At 39.8% G+C, this 27777-nt stretch overlaps 2 protein-coding genes and 1 long non-coding RNA gene across 8 annotated transcripts in view; 2 read left to right on the top strand and 1 right to left on the bottom strand.

Moving 5' to 3' along the window:
- The window catches only part of TRIP12 (thyroid hormone receptor interactor 12), a 76718-nt gene extending 74757 nt beyond the window's left edge, over window positions 1–1961 (top strand). For all 6 annotated transcript variants that reach the window (XM_033068270.2, XM_033068269.2, XM_033068268.2 and 3 more), the window contains one exon: window positions 573–1961. In XM_033068270.2, the coding sequence (XP_032924161.1) occupies window positions 573–769 (197 nt within the window). In that variant the 3' untranslated portion in view covers window positions 770–1961. The remainder of the gene's footprint in view (window positions 1–572) is intronic.
- Window positions 1729–12385, bottom strand: LOC117000570. Its single transcript, XR_004418816.2, has 4 exons — window positions 11611–12385; window positions 7512–8551; window positions 6570–6753; window positions 1729–4724 (listed from the first exon to the last, which is right to left on the bottom strand). It is a non-coding gene; the product is annotated as an uncharacterized LOC117000570 (long non-coding RNA).
- Window positions 12386–18003: 5618 nt separating this feature from the next.
- Window positions 18004–27777, top strand: part of DNER (delta/notch like EGF repeat containing) — a 119319-nt gene continuing 109545 nt past the window's right edge. The window contains exon 1 of the mRNA XM_033068974.1: window positions 18004–18261. Coding sequence (XP_032924865.1) covers window positions 18019–18261 — 243 coding nt within the window. The 5' untranslated portion in view covers window positions 18004–18018. The remainder of the gene's footprint in view (window positions 18262–27777) is intronic.

Here is a 27777-nt window from a genome sequence, read left to right as displayed (position 1 = left end):
GCTGTCTTTGCTCGAGACTATTGTAGAACACACATTTTACTGTATTCTCAGCTGAGTGCTTTGCAGGTCAAAAAAGAATTTATGCATCTGTTCCAATATTTACATTCTTTGGGATTTGGGGGAAAGACTTGATTATTCCTTTTTTCTAAGCATATTTTGGGAGTTTTTCTATGGAGACATGGTGCAGACACACTTGAGTGTTAGGAGTATAGAAACAATAGCTCAAGTAAGAATAAGCGGGTCCTAGAGTCATAGATGATTCCTGAGAATTTTAACAAATGTGTGTGAAGCCAACAAACTTAAAAATATTATGCTTGGAGTAGAATTTTTCAGATAGAGAACACAATTAAAAGGAGATTCATCCAGCTTATTCCTTTACTTTAAATTCATCTGCAGGCATGGTTTCAGGTGTTTTTAGATTGTGCAGCCATGTATAAAGCCATATTCTGAACTTCTAAATGTGTCCAGGAAGTCAGCTGTCAATGTGTGCTCCTGTCACTGGGCATGTTTGCAGTCAGCTGTGGGTGTTCAGGAGGAGCAGCCTTATTCTGAGTGTCTTTTCTCATTACTAGGTTTTCGAAGTTTGAATCCTCCCTTGACGATTGTACGGAAGACATTTGAGTCCACAGAGAATCCCGATGATTTCTTACCCTCAGTAATGACTTGTGTGAACTATCTCAAATTGCCGGACTATTCAACTATTGAGATAATGCGTGAAAAACTCTTGATAGCTGCAAGAGAAGGGCAGCAGTCATTCCATCTTTCCTGATCACAATGAAAAATGCAATGTCTGCCTGTTACAGCAAAAGAGAAACTCATGATTCTTTTCTAAATATATCACCTGAGTCAAGGAAACGTGTTACGCCTTCTTGTTGTAGAAAAACGGCTTGCAGATTATAAACAAAGACACTTGGTTGATATTCATTAAAAGCCCCTATGGACTTAAAGTGATCAGGCCCTAAAAGTTGTTGTGACAAGGTTTCTTTAGCAAGTTCTTGTTTAAATTATCATTTATTTGATGAGTGAAGTTTTTAACTTGCTTTGCTGTGTGAAATTTAAAAAGGGATGTTTTTCCAGGCTGGAACAATAAATGTCGCTGTGCAGTTTAATACTGGGCTGTGTGTATCCATCTAGCTAAGTCTGAAGTTTTTTCCTCCAAAGACAACTTTTGTACATAAGTACAGAAATTAAAATACACCATGTATTTGATGAATCTAGTTTAGTAGACTAGTTCTGTGTACCCTCACCTGCCTCTAATTTTACCCATCCTCATGTATTGTCTGATGTGCAATTCACTTGGTTATTTTTTGTGTGCAACATTCAACAATTGTTATGTTTTGGTTAGCATGGGCATTTAACTGCTCCATGCCTCTTTCTCTGATTAAGATAATTTAAATTTTACTGAAATCAAATATATATTGTCAATATAATTCAGCCTTTGTAACTAGGTAGAACCTTTCTTATAGCATAGTTTTACTGTAGTGGTAGGATAAAATGGCGACAGTCGTTACCAGAGCGCTCCAGAGCTGTTTACACAGTGATTCAGGCAGCAAAAGCCTCGTACTGGAGGCAAGGAAGAATTATTTCTTTCATGTAGTTGAAGTCCAACAGCTTGGGCTGGCCAGTGTGTATTGTGGTAAGGCCCAGAGCATTTCGAATTGATGTAAAGTTTTTTAAAAGACAAAATAGTCGATTCATTCCCTGTTTGAGTAAACAGTTTTCCTGTTCTTGATCTAAGTTCCTGGCAATTTTGTAGTTTTTTCTTTTTTTTTTTTTTTTCCTTCTTTCTCCCCCAGTGCTAGCTTGGAACAAGCAGTTCAGCCTTTGTCTTTTGACACAGATAAAGCACCTGTAAGCAATGCTCTGTCCAACTGTTTTATGTGCTGATTTCTCAAATCTGCAATAATTTACTTCATCAGGTTAATGTTTTTACCTGAATATAAATAAAAAAGTTTGCTTCACCTTTTGTTCATAGTTTTGTACTGTATGCCTAAAGCTCAATTGTGTAAATTACTGTAATGCAAGTAAATCATCCTAAATCTACTTGGCTAACAACCTGCAACTTGTGGATGATTTACTACTAAAACAAGACCTTTTATGACCTCCAACTTTGAGAAATTTTTTTCCTTTCTATGCGTTCAAAAAACGGGCATTTACAAATATTCCTGAGATGTACCTGCTACATAGGTGATCTTTATAAAAATGTGATAGTTAATTACTTTTATTCAACTTTGAGAAATCAAAATGCCTTTCAGTGCTTAGAAATTGTTAAATTCTGGCTAATCAGGCTAGCTATTTCCCCTAAACTAACAAGTTTTCTTTTATTCAGCTGAAGAACTCGTACTTCCAGAACACGTAACGGACATTCTTCCGGTGAACATTCACAGAATTCCTGTGCTTGCTCAGACCAGTGCCACTGAAATGTAATAGAGACCTGTCATGAGCATGAGTAGAATGTGAAATCCTTGCACAAAGAACCTGATAACTGAACAGTTTTTTATTACCGTATTAAACCCGACCGAAGGCGCTTCACCCTGTACATACAATAATGGTAGCGCGCAGTGCGGCATAGTTTGCATCCAACTTCAAGGCAGTGTTTAAACTATGGACTGGTGTTTTAAATTGTTCTGATAACTTGATCAAACTGAGCACAAACAAGTGTTTATAGTGTGTGGATAGCAATTTGTTCATTTTTTAAGGTTCTATATTTTAAAAAAACTGACTTGTGTAAAAAAAAAAAGAAAAGCTAATATTTTGTATTAAAATATCATGTGTATTGATACTTTTTTTACCCATGTTGTCTCCCTCTAGAATCTGGCTTTCATTGACTTGGAAATTTTGAGGAGCTTTCAGATTTGATAGTGTAACTGTTCATGTAACTGTTTCAGTGGGAAAATAAGTTGGTTGCCTGTTTAAAAAGGAAGGAGAAAACAAGAAGCTGCGGTGATGTGATTTTGTTTTTTCTGGCTGTCATTTTCAGTGCAGACTAAGGTTTTAGTTTGCCTGAAAAGTGAATTAAACCCTTTTGGGTGACACTTTTTTTTTCCTACCAAGGGCAGCTTTTAGTGTATTAGAAGAGTAGTCTGGCTTAAAAGGTAAAGATAGTAAATTACAAGAATAAACTGAAAAAAAATCTCATTTTGCATGACTGCAGTACTGTCCTGCAAACAGAAATATGTATATCAGACATATGTATATCTAAGTGTAGTTCAGAAAGAATGAAGGGGTGGTGCAAGATCTTAAGGATTCCTCGTTTTCAGGAGTTTTGGATTAAGGGAAAAGTTCACTAAAATCAATCCATGGGTGTTTGTAGACATCATAGTACTGCACTGCTTTGTATACCTTTATAAGGTATAATAAAAGGTACAACCAGAAGTCTTACCTTTTAAATAGATGCTTTTTTTTTAGCATGGCAAGTTCAATGGAATTTAGGTAACACCACCAGTTACTGTTTTGGGTGAGTTTCACATCCTTCTGTATTAACAAGAGCAGCAAAAATCATGGATGAAAGGGTCATCCAGGCACTGATAGCTGCTACTGAACCTGTGGAATATTTTTTTGTTTTTGTTGTTAGATGTTGGCTTTTTACCAAAATCTCTTGTTCAGGGAACACTTTAGAATCCCATCTGACATGAATTAGTTACAGTGCTTCATGTTCTCTAGGAAGGTGCACAAGAATTAATTCTGATAATGGGTGAAATCCCCATGCCCACTGATTGTTATTAGATACTCAAATTTCCATATGCAGACTGCTTGCATAATTGAATTGTCCAGATTCTTCCTTCTTTCCCTTCAACCATGTTTTATTTTTTCTATCTCCTTTCCCTTACTGAGCTCTCTTCTGCTGAGAAGGTGGGTGCCTAAGGGCAGGGACTGGTGAAGTTCTGGGTGCCTGTGACACTTGTGCTCTCTCTTCTGGCCCCTGCTGGAGGTAGGTCTGTCCTCTGTCGGGCTTCTGGGCCCTGGCCCCCCTGTCTTCACATGAGTAGTGCCAGTTCCCATGCCCTGAGCAGCCTTTTGCAGAGGCAGCAAATGAGGGCGTACCTGACATGAGAGAGAATGCCATGGTTTCAATATGAATGTGCCTTCCCTAAGCCAGAACTTTTCTGTAGTTGAAGCTGTTGGCACAATGAAGAAAAATTAAAAGCCTTGCTGAAATGGATTCTGGAAATGCTGAAATTTGAAGGGGAGGTATGATCCGCTGATAGGTGAGCCTTTTCAGGGCTTGTCTGTCTTTTTCCTGCTTTGCTATCCTGGTCTCTTGATTGCTTGAACTGGAAAACATCTGTGCTATGTGACCTCTTCCTGTGATCCTGCAGGAACTTCCTATTCTCTGTTCCCAGTGTGCCATATCTCTCCCACTATGTTATGTTTTTAGGAGCTTTTCTCAGGGGAGTGAGTGTAGTTGCCCCAAGAACAGGAGTGGTTACCCCAGCCCAGTGCTGCAGCACAAGCTGCACAGGCAGTGCTTGATTGGGACATTGGTGCTTGTTGGTACAGCAGATGGGGAGCATTCCATCTTCTGCTGCCTGTGACTGATGCAAATGGCTCAAGAATGACTGATGCGTCCAGAGAAATACCGTGTCCTTGTCTCCTGGTACTGAAATGTGTCTGTATTGATCAGGTATGAGGCTGCTTTGTGGGCAGAGGGAGGAACAGATCCTGGGTCTCTTCCTTTCCTGTGTGCATCTGGGGACTGGTGATGTCTCAGGCTGTAAGCAGAACTAAGCAGAGGGAGAATAGTTAAGACGCATGTAGTCTTTTCAAGACACTAAATTGAAGTTTCTGATAGCTCCGGATCTAGAATGGCAGCAGCTTCTGGAAAGCTGATTCAAAGAGGAAAAAAGAGGAGAGCAAAATGCTACACAAACTCAAAACCCTAAACTACCCTAAAAGATGTAACAGCAGACATTAAAGCCCCCTTCCCACACACTCTCCACAAAGGAGGGAGGAGTTTTAAAATCCTGTGATATTTTCCCATATGGAGAGCACTGAGCAGTTCAAGCTGGAAGCAGTGTGTTGGGTAAAGCAACATGTGAACTGTGGGTTTGGTCTTGTCTGCCTCTGCTGTGTTTCCCCTCCTTTTAGAATTAGAATTGCCAAACCCCCATGAAAGACAGATGCAGATAAGCCTGGGGGAGCGTGTGGGACAGCAACCACCCTACCTTCTTGCCCAAGAACAGGAAGAGGTAGAAGAAGGCAATTTCCCTTTGTGAAAAGCAACCTTACACACTGAAAGCTGAGGCAGGTTCAGGCTGTGGAGATAGATCCACTGCAGTTTTCCCAACAGCTCTTTCCAAAATTATTTTACTTTTTAGCTGCTATCCAAGGTGTTCTAGGCTAAATATAGGTCTGGTCTGACTGCAGCTCGGCTGTTCTTGGGACTTCCTGTGTGCAGAAGCCTCTTTGGCAGGCAGGGCAGTGCAAGAACTGATCTAGGAACAGTTAGCCAATCTAAGAGGTGGCATTTTATTTCCCAGGCTTATCTTACAGCCCTTTCTACAGATTATTGCTTCAATGTATCAAAACTGTCAAGATACTGGCTAAACAGTGAAAATTTGTTTGCTGATTACTTTTTTTCCCCATAGTCCTTCCCCGTAGCCTGTGCTATGCTTCTCAGAAAAAAAAAACCCAAAAAACCAAAACAACAAATAAACTGAAAAAACGCAACAACAAAAAAACATTAAATCTTTATGTCTTTGCTTTGTAGCTTGGCATGCTTAATTTGCTGGAAGTGCTGATGTTACTAACCGTTGAGAAAGGTTTCCCAAGGTATGCAAATGTGACCAGTGCTTGTTCTGGGGCACTAAAACTACAAATTCTATTTGAAAGGGGGGGAAAAAAGTAATTTTCAAACTTATTCTATCTTTCAAAATTCAAAATTATTTCATAATTCAAAATTAATAACACTGGGTTCTGAGAGTGGTATTTGCCAATTTATGGCCGCAGATACTGGCTACTTCTGCTGCACCAGAAGTAGGAGGGAAAGGGAAGAACTGGCTGGAGAGCAGCTCTGCTGGAAAGGCTGAACCCTGCTCAGTGTTGTGCCCTGGCAGCCAGAAGGCAGCAGCACCACACCCTGCAGTGATAGGAGCACAGCTGGTGAATCCAGCAAAAGGGATTGTTTCCTTTGCTGCATATCCTCAGAGGAGAGATTGTGCAGTCCCTGTGGGTTTTCTAAGACCCAACTGGATACATGTTTGTTTTACTAAAACATACCACAATTCTAAAAGGATCTCTCTTTAGAATTTAAAGTCAGAACTCTATGACAGCATCAAAGTTAATTGATACACATCTTACCTTTGCACTTTTTGCGCTACATCAATCACATCAATTTAAATAAATTCAATGGGAGAAATTTATATGCAGAGAAACAGGTTTTTTAAATTTTCTGATAAAATACAAGGGTCTTTTCAGCTGTAGATTATGGGTAATCTCCCCAGCACTCCTTTTCAACTGGCTGAAAATTACAGGCCTTAATTACTCCTACTTTTCTAACTGGTTTAAATTCTCAAAAATTTTTCTGGCTTCCTTTTCTGTTTTTTAATATTGAATGAATTGGCACTTACCTGTGATGAGACTATGACTATGGTATGTTATGACTCCATGTTTGTTTGTCTCTGCCCCAGCAAGCACCAGGTCATTTTCAATTTCTTCTGGAGTAAGTAGTTAACATGATTTGACAGCAATTATGGAGAGAGTCATAACTGCATACAGAGGCAGTTTTCACAGGTATTCGCAAAAAATTGCATCCTGGAAATGGAGAGATAGGAATTAGGAATGTGAAATGGACAAGATGGGAAAAAGTTCTACTTCTGTTCTATATGTGGAGTTTGAAAAATAAGTACTAATAGGTGAGTGACCAGCAGTGCTGTGGATGTCCATGAAGATGCTCAGGACATTTATGGTCACGTTACATCACTCACCTCCTGCTTTACTGTGTTAGTGCAAAGGTTTAGTGATAAAGACCTGCAAAATACATTTTCTACCAAAAGCTCACAGTGCAGGTTACAGATTAACTAAACCTTGATACTAAGAAATGTATGGGCAAAGGAGCAGAGTAAGATGGTGTTTAGGATCCTATGCCCAGTGCTGAGACCCTCGTACATTCCAGCTGTCAGTAACATTTGATATTGTTGAAAGCTGTTGGCAGAATTCAACAGGAGGCCTGATTTTGAATTGTTAGAAATCCTGCATGTCTATGACAGGATAAACAGAAAAAGATACATCAAGAAACTACCAATTAGTTCAAATCAAGTAGGATTTAATTTTGTCTATCAGTTATTTGGTGAGAGGCATTTATGGATCCACCGAGCAATCTTTGTTAATGAAGTTTCATAGAAAAACATTTGTCTGAAGAGCAACAGTGAAAAAGCAGAGATGGGAGTTAAAGCTGAACAGACAGCATGTCATAGGAGGAACACAGGTGCTTTGTGCCCTCCCAAAGGTAACCCTGTAACTCAGCAGCCTCTGTTCTGCCCTAGCAGCACTGCAGCACACCTCTAACATACCTCTTCCAAAAGTAAGAGCAGAAGGGATGTACAAGTTGCATTAGGTAGGCAGTGGAAGCTTTACAGGTCCTGAATTGTGGAAGCACAGTTAGAACAGGACTGGAGGCTGTACAATACCAGCTATATATTATACAGCTATATGTCACTTTTATCTTCTCATATCCTTGTTATTTTTGCCACATACATTATATGTTACAATTACCACCTCCACTCTTGCTTTCCTCTTTTTCTTCTCTCATAGTTTATTTTGCAGTAGTCTTGCACTACTGAACACATTCAAGTGCTTTCCTTCCTACTAATAATTTAAGGCTTTTATCCTTCTGTGCTGAAGCAGACTATTTCTAACCAAATTGCATTGCAGTTCAGGTTTTTTGTGTGGTTTTTTTTTTTTTTTCGATGCACCCATCCTCCCTTGTCACCCTGGCTTCAAAAATAGATTCTTGCATCCACACTGGATCTGAATGTGCTGATGCTTTGTGCAGGTCCTCTCCTATTCACATATCCATCATTTAGTGGTTGTATCGGATCCATTATATAACTGGCATTTTTGTCTAAGTTTCCTTTTACTTTTGCCAGTAAAGACAACAGTGCTTATTCCCATTCAGACTGCAGCTTTGCCTGTGTTGTCTCTTTTCTTCATGTTTATTTCTTAGCTCCCTTTCCTCCACCACATTAAAGTTCTTATCTTCCAGTGCTCTGAGAAGGAACTGTTCTTCCCTCTCCTTTTCTTCACCTTGTACTTGAATGTATTCTCAAGCGGCCTCAGGCAATTTAAAAATCTTTAAAAAGCTTCTTTGTCATAATATTTGCCCCAAAAATGATCGTGACAAATGGCAGTTGCTGTGGATGCTTGTGGCTTGTTGTGATGGTTGATATTGTCTCATTATGCCCTTCATGATGGGTTGTTTTCCTGTAGCACCTGACTTTGCCTCCTCTTGTCCTTTAACAATAAGAAAGTGGAGAGGTCTCCTTGTCCTTGCTATGCACAGCATCAAGTAGAAGGTGGTTACGAGAAGAGTGTCTCAGAACTGTTACCCAGTCTGAAAATGAAAGCAAAAAATTACCAGCTGCTTTAGAGATTTACTTTTTAATCTTATGTGAGAAAATATCAAATTTAATCACAATAATTGTAGATTTTAAATAATTCTCAAATGGTATTAGGCAATTCCATTGTCAAAATAAGTACTTATCAAAGATGATACGGCTTTCTCTGTTACTTCTTTTAGGAGGTCTATCCATTTGATTCTTAATCATGAAAATGCATCTCTTTCACAGCTGAATTAACGTAAAGATCAGAACAATATATTATATTATATAATTATTTTACACTTCATGCTATCATCATAGAGTTTTAGAAGGTATTAAGAAATCTATACTAGATTTTCTTTGTATTACACCATATCAGCAAATTAGCTTTCCAAGGGTGAATCTGCACCTCTCATTCAATATTTTTAGTAAAATTAATCTCAGTTCAATGTAATCTTCTTACTTGGCCAGGGCCATTTATGAAATTTACTGAAAAGTTCAAGTTAAGCACTCCTCTACAGAGCTTGCCTCATTTTTCATTTGTTGAAGCTTTGTTTAAGTGCCTGCATTTCCCCTGCAGAGGCTTAGGGATTAGGTACTCTCCATTTGCTGACAGACTGCACGCAGCCTGGGGATGTGCTGTGCTGCACTGCTGCTTTTCTTGCCCTCTTCCAGAGAGACTGAGCTACAGCACCTCTGCATGGAGCTGAAGCTGTCAAATGGGTGACACAGACTATTTCTGAAATATGCTTTTTTTTTTTTTTTTTGGTAATAAGAAGTACTTAGTATCTTGCTTTTTTTGACTGTGGAGAGTAGGAAAAAACCCCGTGTGACAGTGGAAAGCCAGACACCATTTGAACTATCCCTTGCTCTGTGTGAAGTCAAAGATAGCACTTTAGTTTTCATTCATAATTTATGTGTCTTTATTTAAAAATCTTTAGTAAACTTGCAAATATCAGTAACTCAGCTCCTTTGGTTTTTATACATGTACTTTTTTTTTTCAGAATTGATGATTGCTGAGGAAAGGAGCAATTTTTAAATGATCCTGATACTGTCTTCAGCAAAACCAACCAACCATTCTCCTAAAAGCAAAACCTCATTTCTAGTGCTACCACCTAATGCAGAATTGCCTGATAGAGATCACCTGTAACTCTTGCACACACCAGATGTTGACAGAACCTGATATGTATCTTTGAGATAGCAAAGTTTCTATGACTTAGATTTCTCATTACTTGAGCAAAAATAGGGACTTCAATCTGTGTACCTCTGCTGTGGAGAATTCTGTGAGCATATTCTTTGAGGTTAACAGACACACAAACACTTTACCACTTCTTGCTTTTTTGATTTAAAGTTGAACATAGAATCCAGATGAATGATTCTGCATTTGATTATTGACTAGCTAAACTGTGTAAGAGCACCCACTTTATAGCCACTTAAAAACTAACAAAAACTTACAAACTTACAAAAATAAGCAAGAAGATATTAAGAAAAAAATAAGCAATGTGCTCTTGCTCTAGTTTTGTACTGGACAGTGGGATGGGATTTAGTTGTCACTGCTGTATAAATACAAAAATATCTGGGGTACAGCCATAGACATGAAAGTGAGCTATTTATTGTTTTTGGTATTATAGATTTATATAATTTTGTAGTAATTTCGGAAACATAAAGTATTCATATAAAGTTTATTAACCCAGAACTAAAATTAAAGGAAGTAATTCTGCCCATTAGTGTGTTATGCAATATCTGCCATCCTGAAAAACAAACCAGGTTGGCATATTAGTCATTCTCAAAGGTTTTTGATTTGAGGATTGATAAGTCCTCCATTGCTTTCTGTCTGATGATGTCAAGAGCTGAATGATATTAGTTCTAAGGCATGGATTAAGAATCTTTATGTTTTGTGTTCCCCAGTCCCAGAGACAGCCTGGGCTCAAGTCATTCAGCCATGTCTGCATAACACCACTGGTGATCCAGTGAACACCTCCCAGACAGTCCCTATGCTCTTGCCATTACCCAAAGCAGCTGAGAACCTTTATATTGAATTAGTAATACATCTTACATCAGATATTTATCTGCTTGTTTGTTTATTGTAACTTACATGCCTGTGACTTTGCACACTCTGGCATTTCTTTCTGAAGATTTTTATTGTATAAGGAAAAGCCCTTGTAATTCTTGGCCTATTCCCTATAAAATCTTTACAGGCCCATATAAGCTAAACATACAACCTGTTTCCTCAGAAACCACTAACTCTTAGTGAGAGATAACTGCAAGAAAAAATGTATGTGCAGTGGTTACACAAGGAGAAATGGTAAAGATTCAACTTTTACTGCCATGATCTGGCTGTGGGAGCTGTAGCACATTAGTCTTAATAAACAGCGACCACAAAACATTCAGCTTATCTAAAAGTATGTTAAAAAAGGCTAATCTTAATGTAGAATCACCTACAAAGTAAAAACGCTATGTTAATTATTTTATTAGCATGTAGCTCCTTAATCTGTGAGGAAAAACAGTAAAATTAGATCTGGTGACTGAAAACTAGAATAATTCAGATTAAAATTATGATTCCTGAGAAAAATATACCTCAAGTCTTCATCACTTGTGGTCTTCAGATAAAGACTGGATACTGTAATTTATGCATATTTCTAGTCTGAATATAAAATAAATGAGAGGTTCTTTATGTGGGAGGCCTCATGAAACCTGGCCCAGAACTGTCTTACAACATTACCATTTGGTTTTGAAAAGGTTTTAAGAAACAGTGGATAGAGTTTCTAACAGGCTGTCATTGACTGTGGACTGTGTGGAATGCCAGCACACATTCACTGCCTCTGCAAACACCACTGATACCTTGAATCTGTCGAGTCTACTTTTCCCTAAATTTGGGTTGATATTAAGACCATGCCATGCACAGTGACCCTCATTTTCATGCCAATGGAAGTCATACTGACTTCATTTTTTTCCCAAAAACATATAATATTTATTCTTAATTTTCACAGAAATTAGAGCATGGTTATCTCTAGCAAGGTTCAGCATTGTGTAAACCAGTAGTTCAGAGCTTTAGGATGAGTTTTGTACTTACCACAGCATCTGTGTGGCTGTTAGGCAAGAATCCAGCTTGTTGGTGAAGTCTTTAAATTGTTTAGGACCTGAAGTTTGAGCTGCAAAATTGGGGTAAACCACTTCCTTGCCTCAGGAGAGGGATGAGGAGGTGATGAGTCATGATCAGCGCTTCATTAACTGGGACCCTGAACATCCAGCCTTTAAAGGAGTCCAGATGTGTTGTGGATCCACATTTATTAAAACAGATGCATACACCATTTAATAAGAGCAAGGGCCAGATGCTGCACCTCGGCCAGAGCAAATCCCGGTATCAGTCCAGGCTCAGGGATGAAGGGATTGAGAGCAGCCCTGCTGAGAAGGACTAGGGGGTGCTGGTGTGTAACAGAGAGGGTGGACATGTGGACATGACCCAGCCATGAGCACTGGCAGCCCAGAGAGCCAAAGGTGTCCTGGGCTGCACCCAGAGCCCTGTGGGCAGCAGGGGAGGGAGGGGGGTCTGCCATGACCCTGATGGAGCAAGTCCGGAGTAGGCCACCAACTTCTTTTACAAGAAAAGGCTGAGAGAATTTGGTTTGTTCAGCCTGAAAAGAGAAAGCTTTGGTGTGACCTAATTGTGGCATTCCAGTACCTGAAGGGAGTCCAGAAGAAAGGCGGAGAGGGATTTCTTGACAAGGACACATATTGACAGGACAAGGGGCTGTAGTAGGCTGAAAGTAGGCTTGGATTAGACGCTAGGCAGAAATTCTTCTCTGAGGGTGGTGAGGCACAGGAACAGGCTGTCCAGAGAAGCTGTGGCTGCCCCATCCCTGGAAGTGTTCAAGGCTAGGCTGGATGGAGCTCTGGTCTAGTGAAAGGTGTCCCTGCCCATGGCAGGGGTTGGGACTGAATGATCTTCCCACCCAAACCATTTTGTGATTCTGTGATTTCTTTTTGAAATAAATGCTAAAGGAGAGAGTGAAACTGAAAAGACAAGCCTGGACAAAGACATAGTCTGCTAATTATAAAGACACGTAAAAGAACAGATAGCAAAAAAGTGATGTTTTGTTGTGAGTTTCAGCTCTACTGAGGTTGATATTATGGAGCAATAATAAATTTTAAAACTTTAAATGAATACCTGAAAAAGGTTTGAAAAAATAATTTCATGGAAGAAAAAAATGCAACATATAAATTCAGTTTTGTAATTTCTGTGAGATTTTGTTCTGAAATTAAAGCAATAAAAGCAGTTCTTTATTTGGGGTATTTTTTTTACAGCTGGCAGCCCCTTGAGAATCTTAGGTACTGCTCTTTTGTGTCTACCAACCAAACTAAAGCATCACCTTTTTGTTTACTGCTCAGGAAGAATAACAAAAGAAGCATTAAGCCTTAAAACTGGTCAGTAAATTATCTTATGATTTTTTTTTTTTTGAGGGGGGAGCAAAGAGGTAGGGTCAGGTGTCTATTGGCATTTTATTTTTCAATTTCCTTTGTACAGCTTGTAATGTGTAAGGTTTACAGTCAACCAGAACACTGATATCACATCCTCTGCCATACACTCCTTGAAATTCATAGAAATAAAAAGTCATTTAATTGCTGGATAGAAATATAGCTCTTCTTCAGATATCTTTCTTCCTTGAAGTTCTTATGGTCAAATACTTCTGATTGGTGCCGTATTAAGCACAATTCAATTACTTGAATAACTTGAATTACTGAAACATCTCTATAAATTCTAGGATGAAGATTTAAGGTAATTCTGACATTAATTAATTCTGATCCTGTACTTTGCACTTCCTCTGTTTCTTTAACTAAAAACTACTGTCTATATGAATGATACCTTACAATTATTTTCTTTATCTCTACTGAAATTGTAGATACATTAGATCATTATTTGAAAGTCTAAGACACAACTTAAGAACAGAGCAGAAGATTGTAAATAGCAAAGCCTACACATTCTTAATTATTTGTTGTATCTACATCATAGGATTTAAAGACCTTAAGCTGTACCTGTGTTAGTTGAAACATCTGTTTTGTGAGAGACTTGCGGAAGAAGCTAATTCAAACCTGATATAAATATGCAGAATTCTACCCGATGCAGTTTGCTTAGAGGTAGGTCCAGATCAGTTTTTTCCCATGATAAATTTCTCATTTTATGAAGTACAGTAATATTTGCTGTGGTGTCACACAAAATGATGCTGAAAAACACTCTATAACAAACATATCTTGGCTGATGAGTGCCTATGTTCAAAGGATGTGTACAGCTTTTTGGTGAGAGGTGCAATAGCCATTGAGAAAATCTGTTAACCTTTACAGAAAGATCTTTCTTAGGTATCCGAGAGTTGTTCTGTTTGTGAAATATCTATACTGTGTTTATTTTATCTCATTGCTCTAAAAATATATAAAACCCACACAGGCTGATAAAAGTTGCTGTAAACCAAACAAACAGGTGAAAATGTGGGAAATGCTGCCACTCCTCAACTGCCTGCCACTGATAAAACATGTCATGAATTTTCACAGCACGGTGGCTTTGTGCTCCCTGATAGAAGAGCTTAAGTTCTGCTCTATGGATTTTGTCTTAAAGCTCAATTTATAACTCCCAAGAATTTATGATTCCCACAATAAGTATTTGTTGTATCAACACCTCCCTACTTGTACTGCAGCTCCCCTACCCAGCAGACATTAAATAACAACACATAGAGTGGCACACAAATCAGCAGGCTTATCACCATTTCTTACTGCAAAGTTAGTAAACAAAAAGAAAAAACATGCAAGCTTCAAAGAGCTTAATAAAGGGGAGCAAGTTAAAATAAGTGTAAATGCAAGAGCTGAGTAGAAAAGCAGATAGATTCCCATCCATTGTAAGGGAGCAAGGTGTGTGCCAGTCTGTGCCAGGAGAGAAGAAAAATAGCAATTATTCAGGTACACACAGAAATAAAACAGCATTTTCCCCCTCACCCACGTACAGCAGAAAATAATGTGCTTTTAAAAAATCTGTTCAGAACCTTTAGGCCACCTTTCTCCTATGGTTAAAAAGTGCCCTCACAAACTCAGGAAGGGGAGACAAAATAGGTTCCAATGTGAAACACCTGAGCATATTCCTTCCAAGGTGAGTATTCTGTGGGCTACTTATGTGTTAAATGTGTACTCCAATATTTTGATAAATTGAAATGTGGGCCATTCAAAGTTAAATTAATAGTTTCTATTCCAGTAAAGCCTGTGTGGTTGGAAATAGAAAGTTAAAAATATGCAGCAAACATTTTAAATAAATGCATTTAAAGCTTATGAAACACAACATTAAACAGAAATAATTCCTGTGATTACAGCAATGATTTTCAAGGGGATTTTTTTTTAAATTTTGCCTACTATTCAGAATGGGATAAGGAAGACAATGGGCATTATTTTGAAATTTGAGTTCAGTTGCATGAAATTTCCCAAGTGATGTTAAGATCCCAGTCCTTGTGTAATTTGGAACTGAAACTCCTGAGATGCTGTGAAACAGGCACAAGCTGAGGGAGACACAAGGAAAATATCAGTTCATCAATTTCAGCTTGACCCAAAACAAGCAGCAAAAGAATCACAGTCCAGACACTGTTCAGAAAAAGTTCAACACAGTAACTTTCTTATCCAAATTAACTCCTATGCTAGTACAGAAAAATGCAAGCAATAGTCAGTAGTTTTAAAGGAATTCATCAATATGTAGGAAAAAGATCACTGTTGTCATAGGAGACATTTAAAGCACGTGGCTTCCTTTTAGCAAATAAGAGAGGGGTTTTTAACTAAGTATTAATCAGAACAGATAAGATCTCCGCAAAATCTCCTTCAAGCCACTAGAGGATGAGTACTTCTCCATCAAAATAAATAGTTAAGCTGTAATGTAGTTTATCTAAGCCACACTAATAAGCTATTAGACTGGTAATACAATTCAAATCCTAGTAAGTGTAAATGAGGGAGACAGCTTGAATCTTTATTGAATACTAAGATTAGTAATTTGTTTATGGAAACCTGACTATAAAATTATTTAAACTATGCACATTTGAACATTAATATGCATAAAAAGAAATAGTATTTCAAAAAATCACTAGCTAATTAGGTAGGCATAATATTTTCTGTTGTAAGGTTAAATATTTCCATATGAAAATAATGGAAAAATTGCTTTTATATTCAGTAAAAAGCTAAGAAAACTATGATTAAGGTATGTACAATCTGACCCAGAGCACTGTGTTAAGTCATGCTTGGTTGGCTGTACTGGTTGACCAGCTTGTTTTTGAAGTTGTTCTTTTCTGCAAATACCGGGCTACTCCACCAGCAGAATTCATTGTCTTGTGTAGCTGTCAATCCTGAAACCGTGTTTTCCAATGCTTATCTAAAATGTCTTACTCCTAAAAACCTCAGATACAGACCCGATACAGAATTATCAAACCTTTTGGGGGTACAGGAACAACTGGAAAACAGGGTCACTACATCAGCCATCTTCTTTGTTAGGAAGGCCGGTCAGCGGCTCAACACAATTAGTATGAGCAAGGAGCAGAGCTTGAGCAGAAAGAAAGATAGGTCAGATTGGAGGGGAGAACATTTTTTCAGATTGTCTGGTTTTGATGATTTGTTCTGTACAATTTTTAGAGAACTGGCAAAAGTTTGTTACTAACAAGTGTCTTCGACAGCCTGTGTGGAAGGGTGAAGTCCTATGAGACTGCAAAAGGACAAACCTCATTGAGGAGTAGGACAGAGAAAATTCCAGCCCTGCTGCTTTAACAGCAATTCCCAGAGCAACCTGGGATATATACAAGTTATTTCAGAGCACTTGGAAGATAACAGGGAGACAAGTAGCAGCCTCTGTGGACTTATCAAGAACAAATCCTGTCAAATGTAAACGGAGTCTGTTCGAGCAAAGCGGTCACTGCAGCGCCCAGGCCGCAGCCGGCGCGGAGGCAGCAGAGGGAGCCGGAGCGGCACCGAACGGGCTGCGAGGAGGGGATGGAGGAGCAGAGACAGCTCCTGAGGGACGGGGCTGGGGGATGGAGGAGCAGAGACAGCTCCTGAGGGACGGGGCTGGGGGATGGAGGAGCAGAGACAGCTCCTGAGGAACGGGGCTGGGGGATGGAGGAGCAGAGACAGCTCCTGAGGAACGGGGCTGGGGGATGGAGGAGCAGAGACAGCTCCTGAGGAACGGGGCTGGGGGATGGAGGAGCAGAGACAGCTCCTGAGGAACGGGGCTGGGGGATGGAGGAGCAGAGACAGCTCCTGAGGAACGGGGCTGGGGGATATGGAGCAGAGACAGCTCCTGAGGAACGGGGCTGGGGGATGGAGGAGCAGAGACAGCTCCTGAGGAACGGGGCTGGGGGATGGAGGAGCAGAGAGAGGATGCGGGGAGAGAATATCGTGGTGAACCTGCTTGAGAGCCTGACGAGTTTTCAGTTCAATTAGCATGACCACTTATTTCTGCTCGTGGTAAAGCTTTCGGCCTTACGTGAAGTATGAAAGTTTACGAAAATTGTAGCCAGGAATGCTCCTGTACCCTACGATAGGGGTGTGAGAAGTCTTTAGTTACGAGAAATTCAAATACTTCACTTTTGCAGAAGCAAATGAACAGAAGGCCAAAGAACAGGGGTTATCTTTCTGCTCTCTGTTAGCTGATTTACAGATCTCGTACCTTAGTTCCAATAAGAGATAGTAAAAAAATCCCCAGAAGACTGGCAAAATATAAATCGATTTTTAAAAACCAGCGGTAGATAACCTCACTTGAGAAAACACACAGGTTCTTTGCAGTATGAGAAATTACAGGATTAATGTTTATGCTTTTCACCTGATCCTGCCTCGGTCTCAACAGAACTTTAAAGTAACCATCAGCGAATTACACTTGTGAAACAGTAAATAAGCAGCAATCGGGGAGCTGATCTTACGGAGTGTCCCTTCCCGGCTGTGTGCCAGGGCAGCGCTCGGTCCCGCCGGGCTCCTCTGCACCGTGGCTCGCTCCGGGCTCGCGGGCGGGGGCCCGGCAGCCCCGGGCTGCCCGTGGGGCGGTGCAGCAACGCGCTGCTCCCGCTTTGCGCCAGCGGGCCGGGACACTGCGCCGGTCCCCGTGCCCTGGCAGCTCGGTACCGCCCGGCCGCCACCGCCCCGTCTGGGCAGATGGGGCTGGTGGGCAGCCCGGGCTCAGCCTGGCCCGGCGGGTCGGTTCGCACCCGGCCCAGTCCCGGCCCCGCTGTCCCGGCCTGGCCGCGCCCCTCCCGCCCCTCAGCCCGTCCCGCTGCGGTCGGCGCCCCCTGGCGGTCACGGGGCGAGGCGGCAGCGGCTCCGCTCCGCCCCGGCCCGGCCCCGCCCGCCCGTTGCCCGGGGAACGCGGGCCGGGAGCAGCAGGGCGGCCGCTGCCTCCATCCCTCCCTCCCTCCTTCCTTCCTTCCCTCCCTGCCGGCGCCAGCAGCGGAGCGGCGCCCGCACCCGCACGCCCGCCGCCATGCCCCGAGCCGCCCCGCTCCCGCTCCTGCTGCTGCTCGCCCTGGCCCAGCGCCGCGCCTGCCTTCCCGCGCCGGCCAGCGCCGCGCCCCCCGGCCGGGACCCCTGCCTCAGCCAGCCCTGCCGCAACAACGGCACCTGCTCGCCACTGCCGCCGCCCCGCCGCCTCCAGCTGATCCTGCCCGAGCCCCCGGCCGGCTACAGCTGCACCTGCCCCCCGGGGGTCACCGGCGACTCCTGCCAGGTAAGGGACGCGCCTCAGCGCCGCCCGCCCGCCGCGCGTCCTTGTGCCTGTCCCTGCCCTTGGGTGTCCCCGCGCTCTGCGGGGACAGAGCGAATGTTCTCCCCCTGCTCCCGCCTCGCCCTTGCCCCGTCCGCGGGCGGCTCTGCCCGCCCTGCCCCGCTCCGCATGCCGCCCTTCCCGCTGCCCTGCGCCGGCCCTGCCGCCCCGGCCGGTCCCGGTCCCTGGCGGGCGCTGTCGCGGCTCCCCCGCCCCGTGCGGGCACTCCCACTCCCGACCGGGCACCCGGGGCTGCGGTGGCCCCGGCGCTTCCCGGGCTTCCCGAGGGGCTGCCGGCCTTGCGGGTTGCGAGCCGAGCCGGCAGCCGCGACCCCGGGCGTGAGGCGGAGCGGCTCCGAGCTCCGGGCTCGGCCGGGGTGAGGGAGGATGGGGCTGAGCTCGGCCGGTGCCTCCCAGGTTAATGTCAGTGCTTCAGCCCCCTCGCCGCCCAGACCTCGCAGGTTATTTAACACTGACTTACTGGAAGGTGGAAAGGATGGCCCTTGGAAGCGGCTGCTCCATTGCATTGAAAGCTAATCACTAAATCGTGTCTCCAGTGGTCATTTTCACAGGCTAGGAGTGCTCTCTCCCACGTTTCGGGTGCCTTTTGGATTTTGAATTCTGAAAGATCGGAACCCTCAGAGTAGGGATAATAATCTAAAATACAGAGAAGCAGTAAGCAATATCTTTCTAATGTGCTTGGTCATATTGGGACCTAATGTAATAACCTATTTGAATTAAATTATTTTCTCGTGAAATAGTCTTTTTTTCCCTCTCTCTTCTCCAGCATTAAGGATCTTTGTTATCATGGTAAGAAATTCAGAAGCACTCAGTTTTGTCTATCTCCAGATAAGGAAAAGCAGGTGCTGGTACACGGAGGTTTGTTTCCTGCATGTGTATATGCCGGGGTACTTTCTGTGACAGTGCTGTACAAAAGGCTCTGTGGATTGACGACCATTGCTTTGTCAGTGCTCTTGCTTGTAAGTGCATTTGACACCGAAGCAAATGACTTCAAGTAATTTCAGTCAGCTTTTTAGTCGTTAATTTCTCGTTCTTTTGTCGTGTAGTATCTGAACTCTACTGCTGAATAGATGAAAAGGATAATAGGTTTACTGAAGACTTAATGTGTAGTCGAGTGTAAGAGTCATTGTAAAGTAGGAGCGCTATGCACAGAGTTCTCTGCTTGCCTTAGAATGCCTCAGCTGATTCAATGTAACAATGAAAGTGAAAATATTTACACTAATGAGATTCTGTAAAATCGGAGAGATGAAAGCGGATTAAATAGTTTTCTCTTTGGCTATTTTAGTTCTTGTCTTAGAGTTTACTATGTTTCTATCTCTACAAAGAGAGAAAGAGAGCGCTGTGTGTTTGCTTCTGCACGTTGCTGTTAGACTTAAGTGTCTGAGATCGATGACTGAAAAATTAATGACCCTTTTGAAGATCTAGTAAAATGTAACACTTGCTGCCATCACACCTCCTGTGAAGTGTTGTGCCTGGGGATCTGGGTTTAATTGTTTTCCTAATAAAAGACATAGCCAATGTTTTCATAGCAGTTGTGCATTCTATTAACTAATAACAGGAGCCTCATGGTGTTATACATTTTGTTTCTTCTTATAAAATAGTGAGTAATGACCCCTGCAAGGAATACTGATAAAGAAATGAGTGTCACTTCTAGCTATCACATCAGCAGTTAAAGTGTGAATACAAGGTAGTTCTGGAAAGTTAATATAGTTATGAAATGAAACTTTAACTGGAGACCAGCCAGGGTTTTTTAAAGGCGTAATATGAGCACAGTACATCCATGTTTGAGGCTTTGCTCACTTTATCAAAATAGGGAGTAAATAAACATTGTGCAAATGCATTACTTCTTGTGTTACTCCGTCATTCAGATACCTCAGAGCTTAACAGATGCCTAATGGCTTAAACTTCTACTACGAAAGGTCATGTTTTCTAATCCAGTGACAGTGAATAACCATAATGATTTAAAAACAACGGTAAGGATTTTTTTCATGTGCCATTACAGGTTATGAGAAAACCATTAGCTGAATCAGGGTATTACTGGGATTTATCTAGATATGGGCTTTTGTTGTAATGCTGCAGTTGTTACTGAACAGTTGGACTCATAGAGGGAAATGACAGGAAGGGAAGAAAGAATAGGAATTATTGTCTTTGAATACTCAGATTTTGCAAAGTAAGTTTGGATTTTTGGAATTTGTGGTGGAGCTGGAGTTCTTTGGGGACTCCTGCTTCCCTAAAAAGATAGAATTACTCTCATGTTGCTTCTTGTAGTGAAGGCAACATTTCAATGATTCTGCTCAGATGTGTTGAGATTTTAGAATGAAGACAAAATGTTCTCAATGTGCCTGTGAGTCAGCTGGGCATCGTGAAGTTGATAATGCAGAAAGATTGCTGAGAGTCAAACTTGGAGGTTGCACATCAATTTTACTCCTGAAGATTTTACCGTAACTGGTTGTGATGCATCTGTGGATGCTGGTACTGGCCTGGGAAAACAATAAAACTGACATCATGTACACATCAGATAATTCTAGAAGTCCAGAACTTTCCTATCACCACATGATGTATTTTACTGGGGCAAGCCAATTACATGATTTCATGTTATAATTGCTTTAGTAAATCATTATTTATTTAACAAGAGAAATTACAGGTCCTTCTAGTACATCCATCCCATTAATTATGCATTTGTATATATCTCACATTATTTATGGTTTGAAGATACTTTGCTTTGCAAACATCAAGGTTGTTTTGGGTTTTTTTTCTCTTTTTCTCATGGATTGTCTGCTCCTCCTCTGTGGGACATTGCTCTAAATTACCTCCATATATTTTCATGGTTCGGAATTTTTTTTTCACTTCTCTTTACAATACTTCTAGTCTGTAAGTGAGGCATAGAATTACTGTGTTGAAGTATCTCAAACTTTGGTCTGAGCAAAAAAATTACATGTATTCCCAAGGAAATTGTACAAAAATTATAGCAAATTCAACTGTCTTTTTCTCTGTGGGAATTTGAAATTGGCCGTTTGTCAGGTTTACACTGAGAGAATTTAATGAAATAAACTGAAATGAACATATACTGAAGTTCCATTAACTTTATAATTCCTAAATTTTTATTTGTGTTTTAGTTTTAAAAGCAATCTTTATTTCTAATTATTAAGATAATGACTACTCTTTTATTTTTAATGATATATAGGAAAATTGTATGTAAAAATTAATTAGTGTTAGTGCCTCATGAAAGAATTCTAGAGACCTAAGGTACAAAGTAAGTAGTTATGAAATGAAAAACCTTCATGGTCGACTTGGTAATTTGCTTAAAAATACAGAATTGGAACTTAGCTAATTGCATTGAATAGCATGATGTTTATTTGATCCCATGCTAGTGCTAATTTCATTAAAAGGCTATCACATGAAGAAATATTAAATTATTAATGTATTTTAAAGTACTGTCCTGTATGCTTTGTTTTAGTTGCTTGTCTTGAGTTTTTTTTAAATTTAATTTTTGCTCTCTCTTTTGGTTGAAAATTTTCTCTAATTCTTTTATTTTGTTGTTTTTTAAATATATTTCTAGTTATTTTACAGATTGTCAGTAATCGAAACTAGAAAACAAGTAGTGTCCAAGCATAGTGAGGCAGCACTCTGACTTTGCAGCAGTTCTCTTCTATTCAGTCTGACTAGTGATGACTGAATGTTCCTCTTCTGAACGTGGTGTGGTAGCCACTGGTGCAGTGCATTTTCAAGTTAGTGTTCAAGTTATTTTTTTAGTAACAAGGAGATCTCTTTGGTCTTGGGGATGATCTGTTATGTTTACTGGTTGTATTTTCACACCTAGAACAGAAAATAATTTTTAGACTTAATTGTGGACATTTTATTTAAAATGGAATTCTGGAAGGATGCAGCCTGAGTTTAAAAAAATCAAGAAAGAACTGATATTGTAAAAACTGGACAATAGATTATATTTTACTTTTCATTCTTATAATTATTAATTATTTTTATAATTTTTAAAGTGCTTTTTTTTATTCCCCCTCCTGAATTTCTACCTGATTTTTCTTCTTCATTCCCTCCCTTTTGTTTTGTACCTTTGAATGCCAGATGAATTTACTCTTGTCTTTGATCACAATATTCGAATGTTTGTAGACTTTAGTGCAGTGATTTCAGGATTTTTTGTCCTTTGACGCCTGCTTTTGCATTTTTATCTTGTGTTGGGTTTTTGCTTCTTTTTCTTTGTATTTTTAAAATCTCAATAGATTTCTAGTAATGTGTTTAGTGCTGAATGCAGAAATTCAGGCTTAGCAAACTGCTGCAGGAAGGATTGTTGTTTCTTGGCTCAGTGGTCTAATGCTTCAGCGTGAGTGGTATGAATTTCATTGGCCAGGTTATTTCAGGTTGCATGGGGCAGTGCTGTGTAAAAGGACATCTTTTAATCTAACTGCTAAATCATCTTGGTGTCAGTATCCTGATTAATTCCTCACATGATCCTGTTTTCTATTAAGCACTGACATCCCTTCTGAAAGGTCTCTAATCCTGAAATTCATAATGAATTCTCTAACATATTTAAAATGCTATTTTTCTCATTCTGTCCTCGTTAATGAAGAGTATATACTTAGATTATGTGATTATTGTGATTCCAATGTTTTGTGATGTGTTTATTCTTTTACTTTTAATAACAGTAACATGTAGAGTTAGCAGATGCCCTTGAATTTTCTTCTTTCATTTGGATGTCCTTTAACCTGAGTTTTGAGATACCATGTTGTTTCGTGCTGACTAGCTCTTCTTCCTCTTGCAGTACTTTAAGACGCAGAATTTAAATATTCGAACTTATGAATATACTATGCATGAGAAGAGGCTGTGAGAGCTTGGAGGACAAAGGGGGATCCAAGTGCCCTTCTCAGCCACCTAATGGGTGGTCATAGAGATGTGATCAGTGAAAGGAGAAGAGGGACACACATGTTATAGGAGGGAAAGTCTCATATCTAAGGAAAAAAAATCCTTGCAATGATGGTGGTCAAACACTGGAGCAGGCATTTAGAACAGTTGTAGGATCTTCATCCTTGGAGATTCTAGGCTTGAGTGGCCAAAACCCCAAGCACCTTGACCTGAGCGTGGCTTAGAGCAGACAACTCCCTCAGGCTTCTTCCAGTCTAAACCATTCTGTATATACACACCCCTTTCTCTTTTCCCCCCATTTGGTTTTCCATTTGCCTATCACTCTTGCCCTGTTCCTGCCTCCCCTTTGCTGGACACTGAATTATTTCCCTGTTGTTATTTATGTCTATTTTACATCAAGTTTAGACTGTACCTGGACGTTGACAAACTTCTGTCACGCTAGCAGGACTCCTAAGATGGCAATGATACTGTTAGATCCGAGAATGAATTTCAGGATACTTAGTTTACATCTCCTTTAGTCACGAATGACTGTATTCACATTTTACAGTCATTGTTGAGGTCTTTTTCAATTAGCAATTATGTGTCATATGGAACTTATGGGTGTAATTTGTAATTTTTCAGTGAGTTCTTGTGGTCTGCAAGTGCAGTATTGTTCAGGTACATTGTGAACTTTGATCTGCAGGGTTGCAGTGGAGCTGGTGAAGTTCTGCAATGTGGCAATGTGTGGTTTCAAATAGCACAGAATAAATGAATGTGAAAACTAGCTTCTCCACCCAATTTATTTTACCTGTTATAACATCTGGTTTCTTTAAGTGTAGTAGAATGTATCTCCAGTCAGAAATTTAAACTTTTCAAATTAGCATTGTGCCCTGAAGAATACAATATGGAAATGTGTGGGTAAAGAGACTACTCAGCAGTTTCCTAAGAAGGCAATAAAGAATTGTGCAGTGATTTTTGCCATGGCATCTAAACAAATATCTGTAGGATAAAACTGGAATAATGTAATAACCCAAACTGTCTCAGCCACATAAGAGGTTATTATTTAGGTATCATCTACACATTGACCTTTGGAATCTTTGTATCATCTTTTCCAGTACCTCAAAATGCTCTTTTAAAATTTGTTAAAAATAGTCCTTTTTAAAGGCTAGTCAGGTCATTACATATAGTGCAAACTATTTGGTTCTGAAAAATTTCATCATATAAATGGAAGTTTTATGTGTTTGCTTTCAATAATTTGTTATGACTAAAGATTACAAAAAGCTGGATCAGGTGTAAAGTAACTGAATAGTAGTAGAAGATGCTTCAGCTTTTCATATGTTGTATTTTGTCTCAGTTTATGATCTTTGATCTAAGAGAACCAGCTTGCAGTCATATCTGCTTAAAAACCATCATTGTTTTACTTTCCTTTGAAATAATCTAACGACGCTGTCACATGTATATTGTGTAGCTCTGGAACTCATCTTCAGTGGAGCAAGTTTCCAGTACAAGTGGAGTTGTACGCCTTGATTCAATGTTGCAGGAGTTAGGATTGCTCCCCTCCTTTCAAGGGCTCTCAGAATTTTGTACACATTGCCCTTCTGAGAAGTACTTGTTTGAGACCAATAATTTCAGAAGTGGCATTTAGCAGCACCTCACTTGATCACAGGGTCAGGAGTCTAGAAATCCTAGAAGATGATTAATTAAAATTAAAATTCTGTTTTAATAGGCACATATGGGTCTGTTGAAAACAGTGTCCACTTGACCACAAACATAAGTTGGTTGTCTTTTGGTTTTGCAGTTGCTTTTGGCACTCCCAGAGGACACTCTTTTCTTGTTAAATATCCAACTTCTTTGATATTTTATGTTACATTTGTTTCCAGTTAATCCCACATTTTAATTGCGTAGAAAAAAATAATTTTGCTAGTTTTTATTTTCTGTCTTTCTATTTAATTGCATTCCCCCGTTGTATTTTTTCTTTTAAAAAATGAGTTATTCCACTCTTCTCTTCATGTGCATATAGTGAATATTTTTCTTTTTGCAATGTCCTTTCTGAACCAAGTCAGTTAATGGTATTCCTGGTTTTTGTTGGTTAATCTAAAAAAGGGTTTTGTGCAATGCTAAATCCCACTTTTACATATACTGAGAGATTACCTGTTCTCTTGTAAACTGCACTAGAGGGAAAGCTTCAATAATATTATTTTTTTAAAATATGTACTTTTGGCTGATGTGGTAAGCTGAGCTCAGCTCTGCCTAGTGGTATGGTAATCCCCAAGTGAAAGGATCCAAATTTCCAATGCACCCACATCATTGAAAGCACATTTTTTGGCAAAAGTAGTGCTAATTGCACTAAAATTTCTTAGTGGCATTTAAGTCAAAATCTAAAGGTGAAAGGAGTTTATTATGCGCATTTGATACTGTGGAGCACTCTTTATTGAAAGTCTTGAGTTGGTTTTTAAAGAAAAAAGTAGTTTTATTCAGCTTTTTGTTTCTGTAGAGTTTTTCCAATTTATAAGTTACTGGAATAAAGTAACCCCCAAAATAAATGTTCTCTGGACCAAAAACTTTCATTTGTCAATATGAATTCACAAACATAAATTTTAATTGAATTATTAGAAAAAAAGATCTTAAACTGTGATGCAATTGTAATTCTCCAACAATTTCATGACAAGAGAAAGGTGCATCAAAATAAACATTAAGAAAGTAATGTTTGGTTGATCAGAAAACTCTTTAATTTTTCCATTGGCTGAGTGTAATCTCTTACACAGAAGCACTCAGGCACTCAAAAGCTGGTCTGTGTGCTGCATATGGAGCCTGAGTTCAGCAATACATATCACTGCCCTATATTATTTTTCAAGTTGACCTTGGTTTGCTTTACAATAATACAGGCTGTGAAAATTATGGTAGGTTTTGAGTATTATATTCTGGTGTAAACCCTGAAAAAGTAGCTGTAAATTCTATGGAAGTTTTGGAATTGATGCATAATGACTAGAAATGGGAATAGCAGGATTTGGTGCTTGCAATCCTCACTGCCTTGCTGAGTCACACTGGGTAAAAACTCTTAGAACCTTCTTACTTACATTTCTCCTCTATAAATTCAGTTAATCCTGGGTGTTCGAAAGGTTAATTTGTGAATACATATAAAGGCTCTAAGAATGCTGAGTGAGAAGCACTTTATAAGGAAGCATAGTATTGAAATGCCAGAGTCTGAATTACACATCAGTGATCCTATCAGGGTATATTTAAATTCTAATGAAAAAAAGCTATCTTATTAAAGAAAAAAAATCAACCACTTGGGCTATTTTTATATCTGGCAAATATTCAGTCTAGCAGTTTACAGATTAATTTAGTTTCATAATGTACTTTCCCACTGAAAGCAGGGCAATATATCAATGACCAGTATTTCAAAGACTTCTGTAGCAAAGGTGTTTGTGAACAAGGTGCTCTTGAATAAGGTAAGAACAGAATTTAAATTGACAGTGAAAGTAGGGTTGTTTTCCTGAGATAAGGTCACTGAATGTTAATGATTTTGAGAACTTTGCTGTACCTCATGTATTAGTTGCAACAGCGACTGTATTGTCAGTTTGAGAGGACTTTGGGGTAGCTGTAGGAACAATAGCTGTATAGAAGTAACAAGATATAGTTCCTTTTCTTTCCAACAAGCCTCCCTTTCAACCTAGGTAGCCCTTATCTGGTCCTTTGTGCTGGATGTAATAAAACTGAAGCTTGTTGAAGACAAGTGTACAAGAGGAGGAATAACTTCAGTCCCACGTCAACCATGCCTATTCTGAATAAATAAATGCTGATTCTTTGGGAGGAACATCCATAAGTTTTGGTGGGTGTATGTGGTATAATCTTTGCTGAGCCTGAATGTTCAACATGCAATATAAAGAAGTGCAGATAATGTCTCAAGAGAGAAGCTGCTCTAGAATGTTGCTCCCTTCTATGAACAAATAGTATAGTACTTGGTTCCCTGAAATCGTGTTGAGGTAACTTTATTTACAAGATAAGAGAAGGCAGAAATAGCTAACACCCCGAGAAAGATTTGAACAATGTGGGATGGACTATTTGTTCACTTTTGTTCAGAGACAAACAGGAAGAGTCTGAAGGTAATCTTGTGACAAGGACAATCCTTTAAAAAACCAACATCAGTGAGACAGTTGAATTCTTCTGAACTATTAATGAAATCATGTGGCTAAAGAAAATAAATGGACAAATTTTGTAATTTTCCAGACTTGGTTCGCTGCTGTGATCTCCCTTTGAAATACATATTAGTTGTGTTTGTCCATAAGGACAGTAACTATCACCAAGAACCACATGACAATTCTTAGGTTTCTTATTCAGCCTAAATGATTTGTGCATTCAGTTCAGAAAAAAAAAATTAATGCAAATTTTATTTTTATCTTTGCTTTAAGGGTGACGTATAGTTTCTTCTGCTGAAGAAGTTAAGTGAATTGTTAAATACCCGTATCAAAATCAAATTAGTGAACAAATTTTTGTAATGGCTAACCAAAACAATTTTTTTTGGTTTCATACACACCTAGCAGTCTATTAATAACTTGTGATTGACTGTATACTTGTACTTCCACTGTAATCTAATTTTCAGGC

This window comes from Catharus ustulatus, chromosome 10, assembly GCF_009819885.2.
Source record: "Catharus ustulatus isolate bCatUst1 chromosome 10, bCatUst1.pri.v2, whole genome shotgun sequence".
Classification (NCBI taxonomy): Eukaryota; Metazoa; Chordata; class Aves; order Passeriformes; family Turdidae; genus Catharus; species Catharus ustulatus.
This window is presented reverse-complemented; position numbering and strand designations above follow the sequence as displayed.